The sequence below is a fragment of the Schistocerca serialis genome, chromosome 1 (assembly GCF_023864345.2).
Source record: "Schistocerca serialis cubense isolate TAMUIC-IGC-003099 chromosome 1, iqSchSeri2.2, whole genome shotgun sequence".
Taxonomy (NCBI): Eukaryota; Metazoa; Arthropoda; class Insecta; order Orthoptera; family Acrididae; genus Schistocerca; species Schistocerca serialis.
Window position 1 is genome coordinate 69,091,999 of NC_064638.1, and position 24,751 is coordinate 69,116,749.

At 39.4% G+C, this 24,751-nt stretch overlaps 1 protein-coding gene across 1 annotated transcript in view; it reads left to right on the forward strand.

Annotated features, from left to right (window-relative positions):
- Positions 1–24,751, forward strand: part of LOC126470012 (DNA polymerase theta-like) — a 347,322-nt gene that overhangs the window by 130,725 nt on the left and 191,846 nt on the right. Inside the window, exons 10-13 of the mRNA XM_050097913.1 lie at positions 1,835–1,968; positions 2,084–2,386; positions 15,782–15,832; positions 15,907–16,044. Of these exons, the coding sequence (XP_049953870.1) occupies positions 1,835–1,968; positions 2,084–2,386; positions 15,782–15,832; positions 15,907–16,044 (626 nt within the window). The remainder of the gene's footprint in view (positions 1–1,834; positions 1,969–2,083; positions 2,387–15,781; positions 15,833–15,906; positions 16,045–24,751) is intronic.

A 24,751-nucleotide genomic window follows, 5' to 3' on the forward strand; every position in this document is an offset into this window, starting at 1 on the left:
TACATCACTCGCCTGAACAAAGGTTGTGGATCAGATTGTCATCCGTTGATATTTGATAGAATAAGGTTACCCACACAGCCTTTTTTATACCATCTAGGTTATTTTGGTTGCTTTTTATGGCTTGACCTTAGTACTCCGATAGCTGATTGATGGTTTTGTCTAGTAGACGACCCTGAATAGTCTTGCCATCAGCAACTCCTGTTACCTCCATGAAGTCATGTGCCCATTCTTTTCTGTATGTGGTTGACACATTCCAACTTTTCTGGTATCTTGTTACCATAAGATCTGCTATCAACAGCAGATTTGAACAAGCTATAGTCACAACTCCAATGAACTGCACATAGCGAACCCCCCTCGATTTTGTTCAGAGTGATGAAAAATGTTTACAGCTGAGGTACTCTCCATTCCTCCACCAGAGCCTGAATAATTCTTGATGCACTTTCCTTTGTGCTGCCTATTTTTGTCTACATTTGACTTAGCAATATTGCATCCATGGCAATGTTTGCATAAAATTTCTACATCTAGGACCTTACCTGTGTCAATATTTGTGACAGCTGCACACGAGTTTAGAGACTGGTGGCCGCATCAAATGTAACTGTTATGTCTGTAGGTGCCTCACTGTCTCTATTTTCCTCAACTGCCTTCTGTGTTGCGGTTTTCATTGATTCCTCTGCTACTTTTTCCACTTTGTCTAGTAAAATGTTTGTGTGTTTTGATATGCTTGTAGTGGGGCGTGGCAGATTCATTAGACCGTATAATACTTTCCCAGCAATAGGCCCATTTCCATTGCACCTCAGTCCGTAAAAATTCCTTATGTTTGTCTCAAATAATTTGTTATATTTGCACTTTTCTGAAGTAAAAAAGTGCTTCTGAAATTTAGAATTTTCAGATGAATCTGTCAAACTACAAACTATCCCATATTGCTTTGAGGCATCTTCAGAGACGTTTATTTTTCCTCCACATAAACTACAACATGTAAATTCACTGAACTGAGAATACTGAAATCTATAATGATGTTGATGTCTTTATCATTCACATTTCTCTTATTTATATACATTCCGCAAGTTTATTTTTGGAAGAGGAACTTGGGGGTGTAGAAGTGGGTGGAGCTGTACCTGTATTGACTGAACTGACATTCCTAACCTCACTTGTAACCTCTGGTACATGAGAATAAGTTCTGTAGTACCAATTTCCTCGGTTTTCTACTTTCTTGAAAACTCCTTTTGCTCTTGTCATTGTCAGATGTTCTCGTAATAATTAGCTCACAGCATCAAGAGTACACTAGCACAACAGTAAAAAGAATGAAGCACTCACAAACGTTACACCAACAATATCGCATGCACAACGCAAACAAGACTCACAACTGTCATGCAAGTCCTACCAACTTGTGGAGCTAAGTTTCAACTACAAATTAAACCAAACCACAGTCTTTAGACCTTATGGTTCTTGAGATATAAGGTTATAGCTGACCAGTTGTTTACGAAATCCTAAAAACGTCCTCTGCAACCAATTAGATTAAATTCTATTAAAAATACTTCTAGTCAAACAAATTTAATAAATTGCACACCAAATTAATCAGCCAATTCCAAATAATATGTCTGCGTAAAAAACAAAAAATTGAAAATTTTTGACGATATGGCCTTTTACACTCCCCTTGAGACAAATGCCGGGACAGATCCTTTGAAAAGAATGTGGCCAATTTTCGTGGCAGTCACTCCCGAATCCAAGCCTATGCCATGTCTCTAATGACTTAGTCATTGATAAGCTTTTAAAATGAGTCTACCTTTTGTTATTGTTTTGTGACAACTTTTTAACATCTAAAATTTTGTAACAGGTGAAAGTTTTCTTGTTTGCACAAAATCTGAGAAAAGAATTGGTGAAAAATTGATTCGATCAGATTTACAGCCAATAGAAAGTTGCCTAGGATTTGGAGAACTTTCAGCTAGTTTGAAGAGAGCTGTTTTGGAGGTATGATGATAATTGTTTGTCATCTTTGAGATACTATTTAATGAAAATGTCTTGATGATGCATATTCTAGTTAGTTACATTGTCATAAAACTTAGTAACTTTAATATTTTTTTAGATAATAGCAAGTGGTGTAGCTACAACACCAGAACAGATAGATATTTATATGAACTGCACATTACTGGCTGCATCCAACTCGGTGTCAGAAAATCCCATTAAAGCATGCATAAAATTTTTGAAAGAAAATGAGTTAATCAGACTTCAGAACAAGGATGATAAAACACAATATGTGCCCACACCACTTGGTGCAGCCTGTTTGGCTGCATCCATTCCTCCTGATGATGGCCTAGAACTCTTCAGAGAGCTTCAGCGGGCAAGGCAATGTTTTGTTTTGGAGAATGATTTACATCTAGTGTACCAGGTATGTAATCTATGCAGTATGCCTAAATCTCTCTAGTACAATAATTTCAGTTACAGTGAGCAGTAAAATCCTCATCTCCTCAGACAGGCAATGAATGTTTTGACATTTTCATCAAATTTGCATTTGAAGTCTTTGCTTGGTATTTTCAGTGTAAATGAGCAGAAAGCCAGCTGAAAGCGACTGTCTGAAAACTTGTATCACTGTGATTAGTCATTAATTTATCTGTTTCGGTAACACCTTTCTTCTTTTACTGAATATCTACACAAAATTTTCTAGCCACCTAGAACTGATTAAATGAACTCACTATAAAATGCTTAACATTTATACAGAACTGATTTCTCTCCAAAATTTATCTTTTTAGTTTCAAAGAACTCATTGCAAATTTATTTGTTTAAGAAAGCAAAGGCAAGTGCCCATCTATAACTGACTGCTGTGTGATGCATTGAAACACTCAAAATAAAACAGTAATTACACTATCTTTAGACCGCTTGCTCTTTCTATGTTCTCTGGAAAAAGCATGCGGATGTGCGCACCTCCCTTCCTACCCCCCCCACACACACACACACAAAAGAAACCACACACATACACATACACAACACAACACAATACTGATGTCTTTTGTGTGTTTTTGTGCACCACACATCAGTCAGCTACAGGTGACTGGTTGCCTTTCCTTTATATTACATATTATTCCATCCAGGAATTTCTATTGTTGATACGACTGAAAACTTATTTGCTTTCATTTAGTCACTCATTGTGATTGACACATTGTTATAGAAATACATCAACCAAACCTTAGCATGAATTTACTAGCATTCAGAATGTGACAGTTTTTTGCCTACACTTTTCCTTGATTTTTTTTTTTTTTTTTTCTGTTTAGACATTTAGGTAATTTTCATCGTTGAAATGATACTGTTTGCATCAAAAGGAGATTTTACTTGTGAAAACTATAAAATTACAAGGCAGATTGACTGGCCGTATTTGACTTCAGAAAGCAAAATACCGTGAAGTACAGACAGACACAGCTTCTTAATTATCAATCTTCAAATTGATTGCCAACAATTCTTCTTGTCCATTCCTTTCTCTTCCCAATTAGTCTTTTCATTTACTCAAATGAACCTGCTGCTACATCTTGCACGTATTCGTGTTCCTCTCTTGCCTTGAAGCATTTCTTCCGATGCATCAACTAGAAAACTACAGTATTGGCATAAATGGCCAGTTAATCATTCTCTTCTTTCCCACACTGTTGGTGGTAGAAATTTTACTCTCTTATTCTTCTGATAGACTTTTCCCTTGTGCGCTTTCCTGTTCTATTCCACCTCCTCCTGAATTACATTTCAAACAGCTTCAAATGTCTCTTGTTGCATACACAAATTCTCAATATTTTGTTAGCTGCTCATTTTCTTTGTAATAGGCTACCTTTCTGTGTGCAGTCTTGCTCTTTGTGTCAGACAAACTTTTGCCATCTGAGGTGATTTTATGTATCGTTTTTAGAATTTCTCTTCATTCTTCTCAGTGACAGTTACATTTCAGCAATTCTCATTTTTATTTCTATGCCATTAAACAGTATCACTTACATATACTCTTTACATTCTTCAATGTCTTTCTAAATATAAGTGTTGAACAACATTGGTGACAATTTACACTCTTGATGATTCCTTTCTGCACTTGCCTGTATGATGTGTATTTGGTTTTTATACTGTTCATACACAGTTTTTGCACCTCTGAAATCTAGTCTAGTAGTCGTTAACATTGCTCTGTTCACATTACCATAGGCTTTTTGTAGATCTATAAATGCAATAAATAATGATTCTTTTATGTCCAGCATTTTGTATATAACCTTTTGTAACATTAAGATAGCTTGCCATGTACCTCTATTAACTCTAAATCCAAGCTAGTCTTTAGCTTAATTCGGTTAATATTTTACTGCTTATTCGATTACGTAGCATTCTTGTCACTATTTTTGACATTTGTGACAATATACTTTGAGGGCATTGTTGTTCCAATTTAAATACAGGGTGCATACCTGGACAAGAAAAAAAAATTTCCCGGATTTTTCCCAGCTCTCCCGGTTAAAAATACATTTTCTCCCAGGTGAAAATTCACTTTTTCCATGTTAAGTGTCAGTATACTTTCCCTCGGAACTGTAAAACTTATCAATCCTTTGAATAGATATGGTTTTATACAGCAGCGTAGAATTTCTCGGCACCTTAGAAAATAAAACACAGGGGGAAAAAAAAAACACGTTTTGGAAAGATCTTTGATAAACAGCAACATGTACGCTGCAAATTTTTGTATTACGGAAGTATGAATTCGAATTCCACCAACAGGAAAAGTTAATGGTTTAAGTTACTATACATAGTGTTGCTACAAGAAAAGCAAAGCTTTCGCATATAATATTTGTCTCTAAGATTAATAAGCTACAAGAGAAGCTAAGCTTTCACATATAATGTTGATCTGTTTAGCGCATGTTATACTTTAAGGTACATCATACAAATATGCCAGCAAAATTTTTAATACCGACATAAATCTCTGATCTTCTGGGCTCAAAAATCTTCTACATGGCTTGTCAACAAAGAGTTGATTTTTAAATGAGAGCACACACTCAGTGATTAAAGATTCATCGTACATTCTCGCACAACTTGCGTAAAAGAAAATCTACTTTGAAAATAACGCTTTTCAAACCACAATTCGCAATATTTTCCCGCGACCTGTTAGAAATAGATTCATTTCAGCAGTTGCCAGAGAGCGCCAGATAAGAGGCGTCACCGCGCTTGCGCAGCTACGGTGACGTAGGAAGCCAGTATGTTCGTACATGTAAAACATTAAAAGATCTTACTTACATTATGTCATAAAAAAAAAAACAAGACATCAGAGGATACTCCAAGAGCGTTGGAATTTCGTGAACCATACTAAAATGCATAGTTCGCCTTAAAGCGCACATTCGTATGTCCAGATTCCCAATGACGTAGGCCTCGACCTGATATTAAGCTTTTCGGTATGGTTTTCGGGATGTAAATTTTCTTGGAGTACCAGTACTGTATTATCTCATGTTTGGTTCTTTATTATGGCATAATGTCGTGTGCTAGAAGATGAAAACGTGTACTTGAAATGCAGCGAACAGTTAAAACTAGCCAATAGTGAGGAATTAAACACTTCGTTTCAAATAAATTTACTGCCTCAGAGGAAATCTTAATAAAGGCCAAATTTCTTTAGCAAACCGGCAAAAATAACTTTATTTTTCTGCAAGGCAATTAATGCTTGACTGTCAGAAAGGTGGAAATAAAATAAAATCTGAAACTAGTAACATATTTAAGCCTTCCGTAATTATGTGAATGTATTTTAATTCACTTAATAGCTCCCAGCCACATAGATCTGTCTTGTTTTCATTTGACGTGAGAGCAGTAAACAAAGAGGAAACAGAAAAATCACTAAATGTAAACACAGGTTTTTCCCGGTTTTTTCTCGGATGAAAAAATTCCCGGGTTTTTCCCGGTTCTCCCGGTTGTCCCGGGTCGTATACACCCTGTAATGGTTCCAGATTTTTTACATGTTGGGATTATGAGATACTTTTTAAAAGCTTCTAAAAGTTCATATATTCCTATGATCAGTCTAAAAATAGTCACGTGTTTCAGCGTACAATCCCTGATGTTTCATTAGTTTCCAATTCTTTTACTGCTTTAAGATACTCTTCCTTCATATTACATATAGATCTTAACTCATATACCTAATCTTTTACTTGGAACTATCTCTACACCTGCATAAATTCCTTTTGCTCTAGTGCAAGGCTTCACAGCCAACATACTTCGTGACTAGATACACTATGTGATAAAAAGTATCTAGACACCCCCAAAAACATACATTTTTCATATTAGGTGCATTGTGGTGCCACCTACTGCCAGGTACTCCATATTAGCGACCTCAGTAGTCATTAGACATCGAGGGAGAGTAGAATGTGGTGCTCCACAGAACTCACGGACTTCAAATGTGGTGAAGTGATTGGGTGTCATTTGTATCATATGTCTGTACGCAAGACTTCCACACACCTAAACATCTCTAGGTCCACTGTTTCCGATGTGATAGTGAAGTGGAAATATGAAGGGACACGTGCAACACAAAAGTGTACAGGCCGACCTCGTCTATTGACTGACAGAGACCACCGACACTTGAAGAGAGTCGTAATGTGTAGTAGGCAAGCATCTATCCAGACCATCCACTACATCACGATCCACTGCAAATACTGTGACAGTTAGGCGGGAGGTGAGAAAACTTGAATTTCATTGTCAAGCGTCTGCTTGTAAGCCACACATCACGCTGGTAAATGCCAAATGGCGCCTCGCTTCGTGTAAGGAGCGTAAATATTAGATGATTGAACAGTGGGAAGACACTGTGTGGAGTGACGAATCATGATGTGGTGGTCCAGTGGCAGGGTGTGGGTATGGCGAATGCCCAGTAAACATCATCTACCAGCATGTGTAGTGCCAACAGTAAAATTTGGAGGCGGTGGTGCTATGGTGTGGTTGTGTTTTTCATGGAGGGGGCCTGCACCCCTTGTTTTTTTGTGTGGCACTATCACAGCACAGGCCTACATTGATGTTTTAAGCAACTTCTTCCTTCCCACTGTTGAAGAGCAATTCAGGGATGGCGATTGCATCTTTTAAAACCATCGACACCTGTTCATAATGCACGGCTGTGTAATGGACTGGCCTGCACAGAGTCCTGACCTGAACCCTATAGAACACCTTTGGGATGTTTTGGAATGCTGAATTCATGCCACGGCTCACCGACTGACATCAGTAGCTCTCCTCAGTGCAGCACTCCATGAAGAATGGGCTGCTATTCCCCAAGAAACCTACCAGCACCTGATTGAATGAATGTATGCCTGTGAGAGTGGACGCTGTCATCAAGGCTAAGGGTGGGCGAACACAGTATAGAATTCCAGCATTTCTGATGGAGGGCGCCACGAACTTGTAAGTCATTTTTAGCCATGTGCATGAATACTTTTGATCACATAGTGTAACTACAGAAGGCTTGAGAGCAGTGGTACGGTATCCTCTCCCCCACCCCTCCGTTGTCATAGCACTGAGCAAAGAGGTAAGGAGCCATGTGGGGACTTGATATGGGATGATGCAGATGTAATGTATTAATTAATAGGTTAATTAATTTTGCAGTGATAAGTTTGTAACCCACAATAAACGAGGTTATATTGCTAAACATTAAGATAATAAACTATGGGAAAATGTGATATTACCATATAATTTTATTTTTAAATAGGTATATATTTATCATGTTTCCTGATCACATATAACATGTGTAATAATTTGTAATCAGCTCTCATTCTCCTTCCAATTCTTCTGTTCCACAAGAACATTAGTGTGCATTGTAGATGTAGCTGCAGTGCTGGTGGATAGTGTTCAAAATCCATGTTAATACCACAGTCCTTCAGTGAAGATAATTTGGTAAATGAACTACGTTTGCTTTTATCAAACTGATTCTCAGGCATCAGTAGTTGGCTGAGTCACAAGCAGCAACAGGGAAGTAACCGATTTTGGGACTTTTATGAGTTCCTAACTAAGAGCAAATTTTATAATATCATCTATGGGCTTTAATACTTTAGTTTCTTGAGTTTCTGCATGTTTATTTAGTATCTAATATCCACAGTTCTCGTGTTTTTGTTTGCATTGGAAAGTAAACTGATTTTGTGACATATTACAAGTTCCTAATCAGGGGCTAATTATTTAGTTTCACCTGAGTGTTTCGGTAGCTAGGTTTTTGGATCTCGGCGTATTAATCTAATTTATTAGACACAGCTCCTGTGTTTTCATCAGTGTCTACAGTAGAGTTACGCAGAACATGCCGATAGTCCGTTTGTCTGCATAGTTTAGTTTTCCACGGTTTTTAGTATGGACAGGGACTGCGTTTGTTGTGTGCGGATGCAAGCCGAGTTGTTGACACTTCGCTCTCAGCTCCAGGTTGTGATGGCTTGGGTTACACAGCTTGGGGCTGCAGTGGAAAGGCACCACTGTTGTGGGCCAGCCGTGGGGATCCATTGGACATCCAGCACATCTGAGTCCTCCGATTGGTCCTCACCGGTGGCCAGACCATTTACTACTGGCACTGCAGTTGACCCATCACCTGTGGTCAAATGGGGGGTCGCCCCGGGGTGTAGCAGGTGGCGAAAGACTTCCCAGGCAGCCACACATAAGACCTCCTTGGTTTGTCTGACAAAGAGGTTCCAGGTGCTGTCTGTGGCTGACACTGTTGCTGAGCCAGATACTGTCACCTGTCCTGTTTCATAGGAAACCTCCCGGACTGCAAGATCTGGACAATCACAGAGGGTGGGATTATTGATAGATGGGAGCTCCACTGTTAGGTGCATTCTGGGGTTGCTTAGGGACATGGCTGCCAAGAAGGGAAAGAAAACCAATCTGCAATCTGTGTGCATACCAGATGGACTCATTCCAGATGTGGAATGGGTCTTCCCGGATGCCATGAAGAGCACAGCGTGCAACGAACTGCAGGTGGTGGCTCACGTCAGTACCAATGATGTGTGTCACTTTAGATCAGAAGAGATTATCTCTGGTTTCGAGTGGCTAACAGAAGTGGTAAAGGCTGCCAGTCTTGCTTGCAAGATGAAAGGAGAGCTGACCATTTGCAGCATAGTTGACAGGAGCGACTGTGGACCTCTTGTACAGAGTCGAGTGGAGGGTCTGAATCAGAGGCTAAGATAGTTCTGTGCCGTGTAGGCTGCAGATTCCTTGACTTGTGTCAAAGAGTGGTTGGATTTCAGGTTCTGCTGAATAGATCTGGTGTCCACTATACACAGGAGACGGCTACCCGGGTAGCAGGGGCTGAGAGGCGTGGACTGGGTGGCATTTTTAGGTTAGAGGGTCTCAGGAAAACACAAGAAGGGACTTCAATCACAAAGGATGCAGGCCGAACACATGAAGAATGTACATACAGGAAGCATCTGTATAACAGCTGTAAATTGTCGTAGCTGTGTTGGGGAAGTACCAGAGCTCCAAGTGCTCAAGCGCTAATAGAAAGCACTGATGCTCAAATCGTTATAGGCACTGAAAGCTGGCTAAGCCAGAGAAAAGCGCAGCGGAAATTTTTGTGAAGAAGCTAACAGTTTGAATGTTGGGCTCCATAAGGTTCCATTTTGAAACGGTGTTCAGAAAGGATAGGCTAAACACGGTTGGCAGTCGCGTGTTTGTTGCTGTCAGCAGTAGTTTATCGTGTCGCAAAATTGAAGTAGAAGGTTCCTGTCAGTTAGTATGGGCAGAGGTCATTGTTGGAAACCGGAATAAAATAATAACTGGGCCCTTTTACCGAACTCCCAATTCAGATGATACAGTTGCTGAAAAGTTCAAAGGAAACTTGGGTTTGATTTCAAACATGTACCCAACTCATATGATTATAGTTGGTGGTGACTTTAATTTCCCCTTGGTATGTTGGCAAAAACACAGGTTTAATTCCAGAGGTACACTTAAAACATCATCCAAAATTGTGCTAAAGTCATTCTCTGAAAATTATTTCGAGCAGTTAGTTTACGAGCCCATGTAAATAGTAAATGGTTGTGAAAACACACTTGACTCCTTAGCAACAAATATGCCTGAGTTAATAGCGAGCATCAAAATGGATGGGGGACTGATGACCTTCACTGTTTAGTCCCCCTTAAACATCCAAACAACCACCACCATCAAAATGGATACAGGGAGTAGTGAACACAGGGTTGTCATAGCGAGATTGAATATTGTAACCCTCAAATCCTCCAAAAATAAACGAAAAATGTACCTATTCAAAAGAGCTGATAAAAACTCACCTGACTCCTTGCTGAGAGACAAGTTAATAATATAAGTGTAGACCAGATGTGGCTTGAATTCAAAGAAATGGTATCAGCAGCAATTGAGAGATTTATACCAAATAAATTGACAAACGATGAAACTGATCCTCCATGGTACACAGAATGGGTCAGAACACTGTTGCAGAAACAACGAAACAAACATGCTAAATTTAAACAGACGCAAAATCCCCAAGACTGGCCATCTTTTACAGAAACTCGAAATTTAGCGCGGTCTTCAATGCGAGATGCTTATAATCATTTCCACAACGAAACTTTGTCTCGAAAGCTGGCAGAAAATACAAAGAGATTCTGGTCTTATGTGGAGTGTGTTAGCAGCAAGAAACAATCAATGCCTTCTCTGTGTAATTGCAATGGAGATACTATCGAAGACAGTACTGCCAAAGCAGAGTTACGAAACACAGCTTTCCGAAATGCCTGCACAAAAGAAGACAAGGTAAATATTCCAGAATTTGAATCAAGAACAGCTGCAAACATGAGTAACGTAGAAGTAAATATCCTCAAAGTAGTGAAGCAACTTAAACCTCTTAATAAAAGTGACTTGTCTGGTCCAGACTGTATACCAATTAGATTCCTTTCAGAGTATGCTGATGCATTTACTCCATACTTAACAATCATGTACAACCGTTCGGTCAACGAAAGATCCGTACCCAAAGACTGGAAAGATGCACAGGTCACATCAATATTCAAGAAAGGTAGGAGTAATCCACTAAATTACAAGCCCATATCATTAACGTCGATCTGCAGCAGGGTTTTGGAACATATATTGTGTTCAAACGTTATGAATTACCCCCAAGAAAACGTTTCATTGACACACAGTCAACATGGATTTAGAAAACATCATCCTTGTGAAACACAACTAGCTCTTTATTCGCATGAAGTGTTGAGTGCTATTGACAAGGGATTTCAGATCGATTCCGTACTTTTGTATTTACGGAAGGCTTTTGACACTGTACCACACAAGCGGCTTGTAGTGAAACTGCATGCTTATGGAATATCTCCACAGTTACGTGACTGGATTTGTGATTTCCTGTTAGAGAGGTCACACAGTTCGTAGTAATTGACGGAAAGTCATACAGTAAAACAAAAGTGATTTCTGACATTCCCGAAGGTAGTGTTATAGGCCCTTTGCTGTTCCTTATCTATATAAACGATCTGGGAGACAATCTGAGCAGCCATCTAGGGTTGTTTGCAGATGACACTGTCATTTATCGACTAATTAAGTCATCAGAAGATCAAAACAAATTGCAAAACGATTCAGAAATGGATGGTGCGAGAATTGGCAGTTGACGCTAAATAACAAAAAGTTTGAGGTTATCCACATGAGTGCTTAAAGGAATTTGTTAAACTTCGGCTTACATGATAAATGAGTCAAATCTAAAGGCTGTAAATTCAGCTAAATACCTAGGAATTACAATTATGAACAACACATAGAAAATGTTGTGGGGAAGACTAACCAAAGACTTCGTATTATTGGCATGGCATGTAGAAAATGTAACAGATCTATTAAGGAGACTGCCTACACTACACTCATCTGCCCACTTCTGGAATACTGTTGTGCACGGTGTGGGATCCGTACCAGATAGGACTGATGAAGTACATCAAAGAAGTTCAAAGAAGGGCAGCATGTTTTGTATTATCGCGAAATATGGGAGGGAGTGTCACTGAAATGATACAGGATTTGGGCTGGACATCATTAAAAGAAAGGCGTTTTTCATTGCAATAGAATCTTCTCACGAAATTCAAATCACCAATTTTCTCTTCCGAATGCGAAAATATTTTGTTGACACTGACCTACATAGGGAAAACGATCACTACAATAAGATAAGGGAACTCAGAGCTTGTACGGAGAGATATAGCTGTTTGTTCTTTCCGAGCACTATATGTGATTGGAATAACAGAGAATTGTGAAGGTGGTTCGATGAACCCTCTGCCAGGCACTTAAATGTGATTTGCAGAGTATTCATGTAGATGTTGGTGTTGAAGCACAGTTTCATTCACAATGGTTGTATGTGGCCAATGAAAATTGTTATCAGTTGGTAAGTGTTCAAGTTGTTCAGATGGCCGGTTGTATCGGTAGGGAAAGCTAGATCACTTTTCCATAAAGGCTGTTTCAGTTCAGCAACCATAGCACATCACTGTATTACTTTGCTACCTTTCAGTATCTTCAGGGAAGTTATTAAATGGACAGTTCTGAAGTTCTTGCTCTCACACATTATAAATTATATGAAGGCTTAGCACTCATTAAATTTTTCAGATTGATATTCCTTGCACCTGGTGAGTCACGCGGTGAGGATCTCTGATTTTGATGAATTACTAGAAGTTTTTTCATTTTCTCATTGAGTTGTGCTGTGAATCATGATTTATTTCCAGCATGGCTGGCACTCTTAACTGTGGACACAGAAACCAATAAATTCCATGATAAACTTATATTTTTTACATTTTCTTCTATGCTACTAAGAATGTCCTTGCTACTCAGTCCGAGTATGTATGTGTCAAGGCTTGGCCATCCCCTCTTTTACATTCTCCAGCTTTCCTCTGGTGTTGAGGGATCTTACATTCCAAGTTCCTATCATAACATAAAATTTACTATTTGTGTACTTCGTCCCTGACCCTGCCTGGAAAACCAAATTGATCTCTCTTTTAATTCTGGACTGCTTTGTTACTAAGCTTTGCTGTGAGCAAGGGATACCCAGTGGATCTGTGATGGGGTGGTTTCCCTTTGACCTCCACCATTCTGTGGTGTTGAGAATGCCGGTTCATCTGCCTGTAGGATCAGTTTCCTACTGTAAGGACAAAATGGTGCCCTGCCTTGTACCACTTCTTTTGCCCTCCTAGAACACCTTTGGCACTTGGTAAGGTGTGTCCTCTTACATTTGGCATCATTCACTTCTGACATTCATTTGCGTTTGCTGTATTAAAGTTTGCCCCCACCCCCTTCCCCATAGAGAGGTGGATATTAGGATTTTCTTTCTGTTGACTTTTACACCTTAATGGGACTTCCTAGAATTGACAGTACTTTTAGATTGTTCTGAAACTGAGGACGGTTTTTATACCTTTATATGTTCTTAAAACAATACTGTTTCAATGGTATAGTGAAACAACCACATTTTCTGTTCTTCTGCCAGTACATTGTTGTGATGAGTAGATTCTACTGGCCAATTTCTTCACAAGTTATATCTTTCCTTGGGTCAACAAAACATTCATTACATTGCTTTTAATTCATTGTATTGTTAAAGAATGAATGGTCTCTTAGTCTTATCGGAAACCACTGCCCTGATACACCCACACAAATTATGTTTAATTTACCTGTTTAACAACACTATGAAAAGAATAGATTTCTACTCATCTCATAGAGTTGGTGCTGACTTCGTAGATTTAGCTTTAGATTGCTTTCATAAAGAAATGTTTCATAAAACATTTCATCCCCTATTTTACCTCTTTAGTGGTTAACTGTCCAAAAAACAATTAAACACATGTTTTTTTTATTTGTAACCAAGAAGTCATGTATCAGTTTTCATAGATGTAGCTTTAAAAATATGTAAGTAGCTCTTTAATAATTATATATTTTGAAGAAATTGCCATCTTCTATTTCACCCCATAGGGGTTTCATTTCCAAAACTGCTAAAACACGGATTTCTTTATTTCTGACAGAGAAATCAAATACCAATTTTTTTTTAGGTCTACCTTCAAAATTTCTTTAGTAGCAATATATTTTCAAGAAACCTCTCATCCGTTATTTGACCTCCTTATGTGTGGAATGTTAAAAAATTCAGTCTTAAACGATGCCTGCAGAGTAAGATCAATACCCTCTTCCAATTTCAATTTTCTTTACTCAGCGGTTTGGGCTCGGCGATGGTGAGTGAGTGAGTGAGTGAGTGAGTGAGTGAGTCAGTCAGTCAGTTCGGACAATGTCTTTTATATGTAGAGACATAGACAGACGATATAGATGCCTGTAGCTTTGTCCATGTATGCATTTAACGCATGTATTGAACACACCTTCTCCCTCCCCTCGCCCTGTCCATCTCTTACTCCCTCTGTCTGTCCACCTCATCTCCTCCCACATCTATCCACCTACCTCCACCTTCCCATTCAGTGTCTTTGTCACATCCTCCCCCTCTCTTAGTCCACCTCCTTTCTCAGAGTATCTTTCTCTCCCTCCCTCTGACCACATCCTTTGTTTCTCTCTCTTTCCATTCTGCCGCCCCATCTTCCATTTCCACCTGCCCATTATCCCTCTCAACATACCTTCTGCCTCATGCATCTTCTTGACCTCTTCTCTTTCTATCCATTTCCATCCCCAATTCACTCTGTCCATCCCCTTCTATCCATCTCAACCTGCCCTATTCATTGTCACATGTAGCTCCTGAAATACAGTTCAATAAAGCAGTCCAATACTATTCCTTCAACACACTTGTCATGCAGGGCAGCCTACACACCAGGGTCAAGGAAAACCATTTCTTTCCCCTGATTTGTTGGCTGCTTTGCAATGCATGTTCATTTGTTAGGCCTGTTCCCACACAACCTGCATGTCGGGAAGCACAGCCTATATGGTAGGGACTGGGAAAACCACATTTTTGTGAGCATCTCCACTCATATCAGAGCTATGAGACTATGAACACTGCAGTGCTGCTATTTGTAAGGCCTGTGTTTTTCTGTGCCAAAGTTAACTGTAATTGATCTAGGGCTTTGGAAGGAGATCCTGAAAAAATGCTCACACATTCTGCTTTATATGAATTACTAGAATCCCCCCCCCCTCCCCCAATTGGCATTCCCCACACAAATGTTAATCAAATATATTGCACATACCTCCAACCAATCTCTTGTTCAGTCTTCTGCCCCCCCCCTCCCCCTCCTCCCCACCATTACCTCCTCATCTTTCTGTTCCACCTCTCTGTCTAAACCCTTCTTCTGTTCCTGCCATCAGTAGCATGCCCCCTTGGTTTTTTCATCTTCTTCTTCCCCCTCTCTGCCCAACTCCTCCTCCTTGTCCCTCTCTGCTTGTCTCCTCATTGGCCCTCTCTGCGTGTCTCTCCTCCTTGGCCCTCTCTGCCCATCTCTCTTCCTTGGCCCTCTCTGTCCACCTCCTCGCCCCTCTCTACCCATCTCCTCCTCCTCCGACAACAGTGGAAAGTCTTGGTTGTAATAATACTTAAAATAAAGCTGTAGCTGACTGACATGTGGCGCATAAAATCATGCAATAGAAAACTGTTTATGCTAGCTTCTGAGCTCATTCTCTAGTAGAAACGCACCCATTCATGCACACAACCCCTCTTACACCCAAATGCACACTTGCACAGCCACACGTCATCCAGATATAAGTGAGTGGTTGCCCTTCCTTTATATTATGTAGGAAACACACAAATTGTTCTGTGGTATCTGACTCATTCCTGAAAACAGTTTTCCATTAATTAATGTGCCTCATCTGATCCAATCACTTACTTTTTCAAGTACTTACTTTTCTGTAGATGATCTATGTAGTTTGTGTTATGCATTCATTACTCTCACTTTCTTTTCAATTTCTGTTCTAGGTAACTCCGCTGAACATAGCCGCACAATGGGGGAATTTAGACTGGTTTCAGGTACTGCACAGGTTTTTTATTGGTTGTGTTTTGTCTTGTAATGTGATAAATGCTTTATAAATATGATTGTACAGGTAATGACACTCTGGGAGCAGCTCCCAACGAGCATGCGGCGTGTAGGGGAACTAGTAGGCATTGAAGAAGTTTTCATGGTTAAAGCACTCAGAGGGACTGTAAACCTCCAGAGCAAGAAAGAGATTGGCAGAATAAATGTATGTATAATAATTTTCTGGAAAAGATTGATATTTGATATGAGATTTAATATGTTATATGGCTCTAAGTGTCATTGCACATAGATTAAAATTTTTGTAAATATTGGTCTGGGTTACAGAGATCACTGTTGCATTACATAGGCTACACTGCAGCTTGATATTGGGTATCATAGGAATGTAATGTGTGACTATGTTGTTTATTCTTACCGATATTTATGAAATATCAGAATAAATCTTTCACCTTGCAGCATAAAGTTTGCTATTGAGAAACGTCTTAGCAAATTAAAACAATGTGCTGACAGGACTTGAATTTGACCTGTTTTCATTTTCTGAGCGGTGCTCTTTGCACTGGTATATGAGATGCACTTTTGTATTATAGTTGCTATGCTTGGTGTTTAGTGGTACGTTATTGGCCATGCTTGTCAGGAGCACTCAACTATGCTCTCCAGTCTTTTCGTCCTAATGGAGATTTTTCGTGATCTACTTGTATAATTCTATGAAAATGCTATGATGGGTGATTCTTTTTCGAATCATTACCAAAATGAGCCTATACTCCACTTCTAATGATCCTCTTATCAGTGGGCATTAAACTCCAAACCAGCTCTGTCTCTGTTAAGATTGACTTCATCAAAAACGTTAGTAACAAGGTTGTTTGTAAATGTGACTCATTTTTCAGTATTACTTGAAGGGGGAAAAAAAACATAAACAAACAAACAAAAAATTGTCTTCAAAAAGGGATATATCGAAACAGAATATATTTACTTGATACTTCATCGAGTTTGTAAATAGTGTATAGTTGACTCTTGCTATTTCAAACTTCGATAAATCAATCAGCTGCCCAGCCCATCGTAATCTCATTTCACCTTTACATTACCAAAAATTAAGTATTTTCACAGAATTAATTTTACAGGTGATTTTTCTTGTGGCAAGATAACCCAATACAAATCACCATGCGCCAGCAATGATGGACTTTATTAGAACAATAATGAAAATATGCACATATTGTGCTTCAATGTACGGTTAACTGGGTCAGAGTTTTTATCACATAGTAAAAACCTGATACTCCTTTCTCATAGTTTCTCTTTTTTTTTCCAGGCACAAGACAGCCACAAATATCTTTAGTCACTGACACTGTCTCACATATCAGCTTGAGCAAATTCCAGTCTGAAATGTGTCATGTTAATACAATATTAAGTTCATCTGTGGTCCAGGGGTAGCATCTTTGATTAGTAATCAAAATGTCCTCGGTCCCGGGTTGGAATCCAGCCACTGCTTAAATTTTGATTAATAATCAGCATTGGCGACTGAAGACTTCTGGCATAAGAAGTCACCCTCGTTCTGCCAACGGCCTTGTCAAAAAGGGCAGAGGAGTGGACAGAGGTTCAGGGCACTCTCTTGTCCTAGGGGTGGAAACTGTCCCTAAAGGCGGAAGAATCAGCAGTGATCAACGGCATGCGGATGCAGAAGGCAATGGAAACAACTCAATTAAAGACACGTAACGTGTATCCACAGGACTGGGGCCTCTAATTGAAAAGTGTCATGATGATCTCTCCATTGGCAAAATATTACAGAATAGTCCCCCATTCGGATCTCCGGTAGGGGAATGCCAAGGGGGAGGTGACCATGAGAAAAAGATTGAATAATCTACTAAAGGATAACGTTCTACGAATCGGGGTGTGGAATGTCAAAAGCTTGAACATAGTAGGGAAACTAGAAAATCTGAAAAGGGAATTGCAGAGGCTCAATCTAGATCTAGTAGGGGTCAGTGAAGTGAAATGGAAAGATGATGAGGATTTCTGACCAGTTTAGTATAGGGTAATATCAACAGCAGCAGAAAAAGGAAAAACGGGAGTAGGATTCTTTATGAATAGGAAGGTAGGGCAGAGAGTGTGTTTCTGTGAACAGTTCAGCAATAGGGTTGTTCTTATGAGAATCGACAGCAAACCAACACTGACAACAATAGTTGAGGTATATATGCTGACGTCGCAAGCTGAAGACGAAGAGATAAAGTATATGAGAATATTGAAACAGTGATACAGTTCATAAAGGGAGGCGAAAATCTAATAGTCTTGCGAGACTGGAGTGCAGTTGTAGGTGAAGGAATAGAAGAAAAGGTTACAGGAGAAAATGGACTTGGGGCAAGGAATGAGAGATGAGAAAGACTCAAGCACAGGAAGTATACTTGGAAAAGGCTGGGTGATATGGGAACATTTCAGTTAGATTACATCATGGTCAGACAGATACTCTGAAATCAGATACTGGATTGTAAGGTGTACCCAGCACCAGATATAGACTCGGATCACAATATAGTGGTGATGAAGAGTAGGCTGAAGTTTAAGACATTAGTCAGGAAGAATCAGTATGCAACGAAGTGGGATACGGAAGTACTAAGGAATGACAAGATATGTTTGAAGTTCTCTAAGGCTATAGCAATAAGGAATAGCTCAGTATGCAGTATAGTTGACTCTTCAACATCTCTAAAAATGGCCATCACAGAAGCTGGAAAGAAAAACATAGGTACAAAGAAGGTAACTGTGAAGAAACCATGGGTAACAGAAGAAATACTTCATTTGATCGATGAAAGGAGGAAGTACATAAATGTTCCGGGAAACTCAGGAATACAGAAATACAAGTCGCTGAAGGAATGAAATAAATAGGAAATGCTGGGAAGCTAAGATGAAATGGCTGCATGAAAAATGTGAAGAAATAAAAAAAATGCTTGTCAAAAGGATAGACTCAGGATACAGGAAAGTCAAAACAACCTTTGGTGGCATTAAAAGCAAGTGTGGTAACATTAAGAGTGCAACAGGAATTCCACTGTTAAATGCAGAGGAGAGAATGGATAGGTGGAAACAATACATTGAAAGCCTCTATGAGGGGGAAGATTTGTATAACGTGATAGAATAGTAAACAGGAGTCGATTTAGAAGAGATGTGGGACCCAGTATTAGGATCAGACTTTAAAAGAGCTTTGGAGGACTTAAAATCAAATAAGGCAGAAGGGACAGATAATATTCCATCAGAATTTCTAAAATCATTGGGGGAAGTGGCAACAAAACGACTATTCATGTTGGTGTGTAGAATGTACGAGTCTGGTGACATACCATCTGACTTTCGAAAAATTATCATCCATACAATTCCAAAGACTGCAAGAGATGAGAAGTGTGAGAATTATCGCACAATCAGCTTAAAAAGTTGCTGACAAGAATAATATACAGAAGAATGGAAAAGAAAATTGAGGATGTGCTTGATGATGATCAGTGTGGGTTTAGAAAAGGTAAAGGCATGAGAGAGCCAATTCTGACATTGGGGTTGCTAATGGAAGTAAGACTAAAGAAAAATCAAGACATGTTCATAGAATTTGTCGACCTGGAAAAAGCATTCAACAATGTAAAATGGTGCAAGATGTTCGAAATTCTGAGAAAAAAAAGGGGGTAAGCTATAGGGACAGACAGATAATAAACAAGATGTACAAGAGCCAAGAGAGAATAATAATAGTGGACGACCAAGGACATAGTGCTCAGATTAAAAGGGTTAAGACAGGGATGTAGTCTTTCCCCCCTACTGTTCCAACTGTACATCGAAGAAGAAACAATGGCAATGAAAGGTTCAGGAGTGGAATTAAAATTCAAGGTGAAAGGATATTAATGATTCAATGTGATGCAGCAGAAATGAGAATAGCAAGAAATTTAACATCAGGATTGATGGTCTTGCAGTAGATGAAGATAAGGGATTCTGATACCCAGGCAGTAAAATAACCAGTGATGGACGGAGGAAGGAGAGAACATCAAAACCAGCCTAGCAGTGGCAAAAAGGGCATTCCTGGCCAAGAGAAGTCTACTAGTATCAAACATAGACCTTAATTTGAGGAAGAAATTTCTAAGAACATATGTCTGGAGTACAGCATTGTATGGCAGTGAAACATGGACTGTGAGAAAACTGGAACAGAAGAGAATCCAAGCATTTGAAATGTGATGCTACAGATGAATGTTGAAAATTAGGTGGACTGATAAGGTGAGGAATGAGGAGGTTCTGCGCAGAATCAAAGAGGAAAGGCATATGTGGAAAACACTGATAAGGAGAAGGGACAGGATGATAGGATATCTGTTAAGACATGAGGGAATGAATTCCATGGTACTGGAAGAAACTGTAGGGGGCAAAAAATGTAGAAGAAGACTGAGATTGGAATACATACACCAAATAATTGAAGATGTAGGTTACCAGTGCTACTCTGAGATGAAGAGGCTGGCTCTGGAGAGGAATTTGTGGTGGGCCGCATCAAACCAGTCTGAAGACTGATGACAAAAAAAAGAAGTTCATCAAATACTGGCTCTCAAATGCTGCCCTCACAGTTACATGTAGATTAACTATTTATAAAATTTTTAATGACACAGAAGTATATGTTACTGTTAACAAGTTCAAATGCAGTTGAAACTATTAATTTACAAAGACTTATTAATTTTACATAGTGTTTTTGAGTGTCTGAATCTTAATCTTAATGTTTGAAAGTACGTTAGTTTGTAAATATAAAAAAATAATCAATATATAAACAAAAATAATCCATTTTTGAAAACATAATATAATTTGATATGTAAAAATCTAAAACCAAGTGGCAGCAGGAGATATGTTAAAGAAATGTGCAAGCTTTCAGAGCCATTGGCTCCATCTTCTGACAGAAGGGTTGAAGGGAAAGGAAGAGCGGCTAAGGAAAAGGCCTGGTAAGTTTTAGGAAATAGGGAGAGTTAGGCAAAGTAACCCAAAACCCCAGATCATTGGAGACTTACTGGATGAGATGATAAGGGAAAGGGGATTGCATGGGATGAGATTTGAAAACCTAAGGGCCTAAAGGTGGAAGATAGGGTAATAAACAAGACTAAAAGAAATAAAAGGGCATAAAGAAAGGATCAGTCACTGAGAAAAAATTATGAGACCGAGGAGATACTGGCACTGTAACATGTCCTTGGTTATTGTCACTCACCTGGCCTTATTTTATGTTTATTATTGTCTTTAATTTCCTCAGTCTCAATATTTCTTCTCAGTAGCTAATCCTATCTTCATTGCCTTTTAGTTTTCTATATCTTTTATTTTCTGACCTGTACATTTCTCTTCATCCCCCCCCCCCCCCCCTTTTTCAACCCTCCAACTTCCACCCACCTCTACTACACATTATGCAAGTAGCTTTTTGCTTTTTTTAACTCTTGCACAATGTCTTGTCAGTAATTTCTGTCTTATTTATTACCGTATCATCCACCTTTAAGCTCTCAGATTTTCAAATCCATCTGGTGCAGTCCTCAACAATCAGTCTTAAGTCCTACCCAGTAAGTCTCTCCTGACACTGTGTTCCTGATGGTTTTTCTGCATTTTCCCCTATCCTAAACCTCACTAGTCCTTTTGCTTCATCCCTCTTCCTTTCCCTTCAACCCTTCTGGCAGAAGGAAACAATGGCTCCAGAAGCATACACATTTGTTTAACTTTTAAATGTGCTTTTTCCTGCCACTACTAGGTGAGTAGATGTTTTACATATACAAAAAATAACTAATGAAATACACATTGATTTGTTGCTTGTAAAATCATTGCTGATTATTAATAATTTGTCATGTCAGTTCATTACAAAATTATTATTAATATTGACAGAAGGATTTTATGTTATTCTTTATACTTCCGTGTAAATAATTTCTTAAATAACCTCTTTATTATTCCTAACAATATTGTGAGAAGGAAAGTTGCTACTCACCATATAGGGGAGATGCTGAGTCGCAGATAGGCACAACAAAAAGACTTTTGCAGTTATGGCTTTTGGCCATTAAGGCCTTCATCAACCATAAACAGACATATGCTCTCTCTCTCTCTCTCTCTCTCTCTCTCTCTCTCTCTCTCTCTCTCTCTCTCTCTCTCTCTCTCTCTCACACACACACACACACACACACACACACACGCGCACGCGCGCGTGCGCCGACACAGCTCACTCGCATGCGCCGACACAGCTCACTCACACTATTGCAGTCTCAGGCAACTGAAACCAAATTTGCAGCTTAGCTTGTAGACCACATGACTGGTTTCACAGGTAGCACTGCCTTTGAAGGGATAGGTGACGTTAGTGACCGAACTGGAGTAGGTGTTGGTGGGAGATTCATGGGACAGGTGTTGCATCTAGGCCTATTACAGGGTATGAGCCATGAGGTAAGGGATTGGGAGCAGGGGTTGTGTAAGGATGGGTGAGGATGTTATGTAGGTTTGGTGGGCGGCGGAATACCACTGTGGGAAGGGTGGCAAGGATAGTGTGCAGGACATTTCTCATTTCAGGCCATGATGAGAGGTAATTAAAACTCTGGTGGAGAATGTAATTCAGTTGTTCCTGTCCTGGGTGGTACTGAGTTATGATGGAAATGCTCATCTGTGCCCATCTGGGGGGACTTTGGGAGGTGGTGGGAGACTGGAAAGATAAGACACGGGAGATTTGTTTTTGTACAAGGTTGTGAGGATATTTATGGTCAGTGAAGGTTTCAGTGAGACCACTGGTATATTTCAAGAGGGACTACTTGTCACTGCAGATGTGATAACCGTGGGTGGTTAGGCTATATGGAAGGGACTTCTTGGTAGGAAATGGGTGGCAGCTGTCGAAGTGCTGTCTGGATCGAAGGTAAGGACACCCTATCCACATTCCTCCAGAATCTCAACAATTCCCCCCCCCCCCCCTCCCCCCCATCCCCACTTGCTTCACCTTGTCCTACTCAACCCAACAAGCAACCTTCCTAGACGTTGGCCTCCACCTCAAAGATGGCTACAGCAGTACCTCCGTCCATATCAAACCTACTAACCACCAGCAATACCTCCACTTAACGGCTGCCACCCATTCCATACCAAGATGTGTAACCTAGCCACCTTCTGTGGTCATCACTTGTTAAATGGGTAATTAAATGTGGAGAACAAAATATATCTGTCTGAGCTTATATGCTTAAGTAAAAGGCTAAGTCATACATGGTTATTCTGGAATTGTAGGCTTTACTGTTAGTGAGGGATGGCTCACTAATTTTTAAAGAAGACGTAACACTATTTTAATAAAGTGTGAGTATTGATGACGAAGTTTCTTTGGCTTGGAGTAGGAAGACTGGTGGCAAATTAAGATCCATGAGACATGTTCAACAATTTTAAAGTGAGATCATTTTTTCAAGTGATTTCCCTACTGAACATTGACTTTTAAAAGTAAGAAAACTCTTGCGTGGGGGGTGGGGATGTAGCAAAGGAAGATTATCACAGTTTTTGGGCTTGAACATGGACAGGCCTCAGAAAAGAAAACCCTTTTGATAGCAGAAAGGGTGAACTGTGGATATTTTAAGGTTCTCAGAGCATTTCCCATGCCTTACTACTTCAACAAAAAGACATTGTGTGTAACTGTTGAGTGTGGACAGAAACATGAAGGAACAAAATTTTTAAAAAAATTGCTCTCTCTGGATGTTGCACAGTTTATAACATTCATTAATACTGGATAATGTAAGGCTTCATTTTTCCCTGCCAATGTCACTTCAAAATTACAACTGTTTCACTCCATGAGTAGTTCAGAATCTTAAAACTTTCTTTGCCAAAGATGATGTGACAATTATGCTGGAAAATCTGAAGATACTGAGAGACCCAACCTAACATTTTTGGCAGCAATGACTTTGGCTAATAAAACATGGAAGAATACCTCAATTGAGGTATTGCCTCAAGAAATGTGGGTTCATGAAAGAGGCACAGAATCGCCTGCAACGGTAGGAGGGTGGAGAAATGGACTCAGATTTTCATGATACATGGGACCTTCTTCATTTTTGAGGAAGTGTGACATTTTATGATTTTGCACATTTTGACAATCAAGGAGTCTGCAGTGTTCTGACTAACATTAAAATTTTGGCTTTTCTGGGAAATTTGTATTTGCCTTAAACATGAAATATTAAAAAAAAAAAAAAATTGTAACTGTAGTTGTTTTGACTTTTTCTTGATTCAGTCAGACATGCATTAAAGCAGTTGTTCTGAATTTCTCTGAAGAGCCTTGAACTTTCAATTATTGACAGTCAACTGTAATACAGGTGAAGGTGCCTTGTGGCTGCTTACTGTCTAATGTAATTATTTGACTTCTACTGTCAGGAACAATATTGAAAAAACTTTCCAGCAAGGAACTTACTGTCCAGCTTTTGTTTAGTGTCTGCTGTACACAACTTTGCCTAAGGAATCCATTGTCCCAAATTATTGATTCATATGTGTGGTTAATGATCTTTTCCTGTCTTTTATGTCAATAAATAACTTTGGGAGTTTGTAGTAGGTGAATTAGAATTTTAACACAAAATTAAATTCTTGGAGTTCTTATTACATTAAGCTGCATAATTAAATTATAACAACAATTCACTTAAAATTTGTGCTGAGAATAGGGTTGTTCCTTTTTTAAAATTATGTATTTCATCCTTAAGTCACACCAGGAATATTGTCACCAGTTTCAACTTAAAAAGGGTTCAAATGGCTCTGAGCACTATGGGACTTAGCATTTATGGTCATCAGTCCCCTAGAACTCATAACTACTTAAACCGAACTAACCTAAGGACATCACACACATCCATTCCCGAGGCAGGATTCGAACCTGCGGCCGTAGCGGTCACGCGGTTCCAGACTGAAGTGCCTAGAACCGCACGGCCACACCGGCCGGCCAGTTTCAACTTATTATCAAGCCATTGTTACAT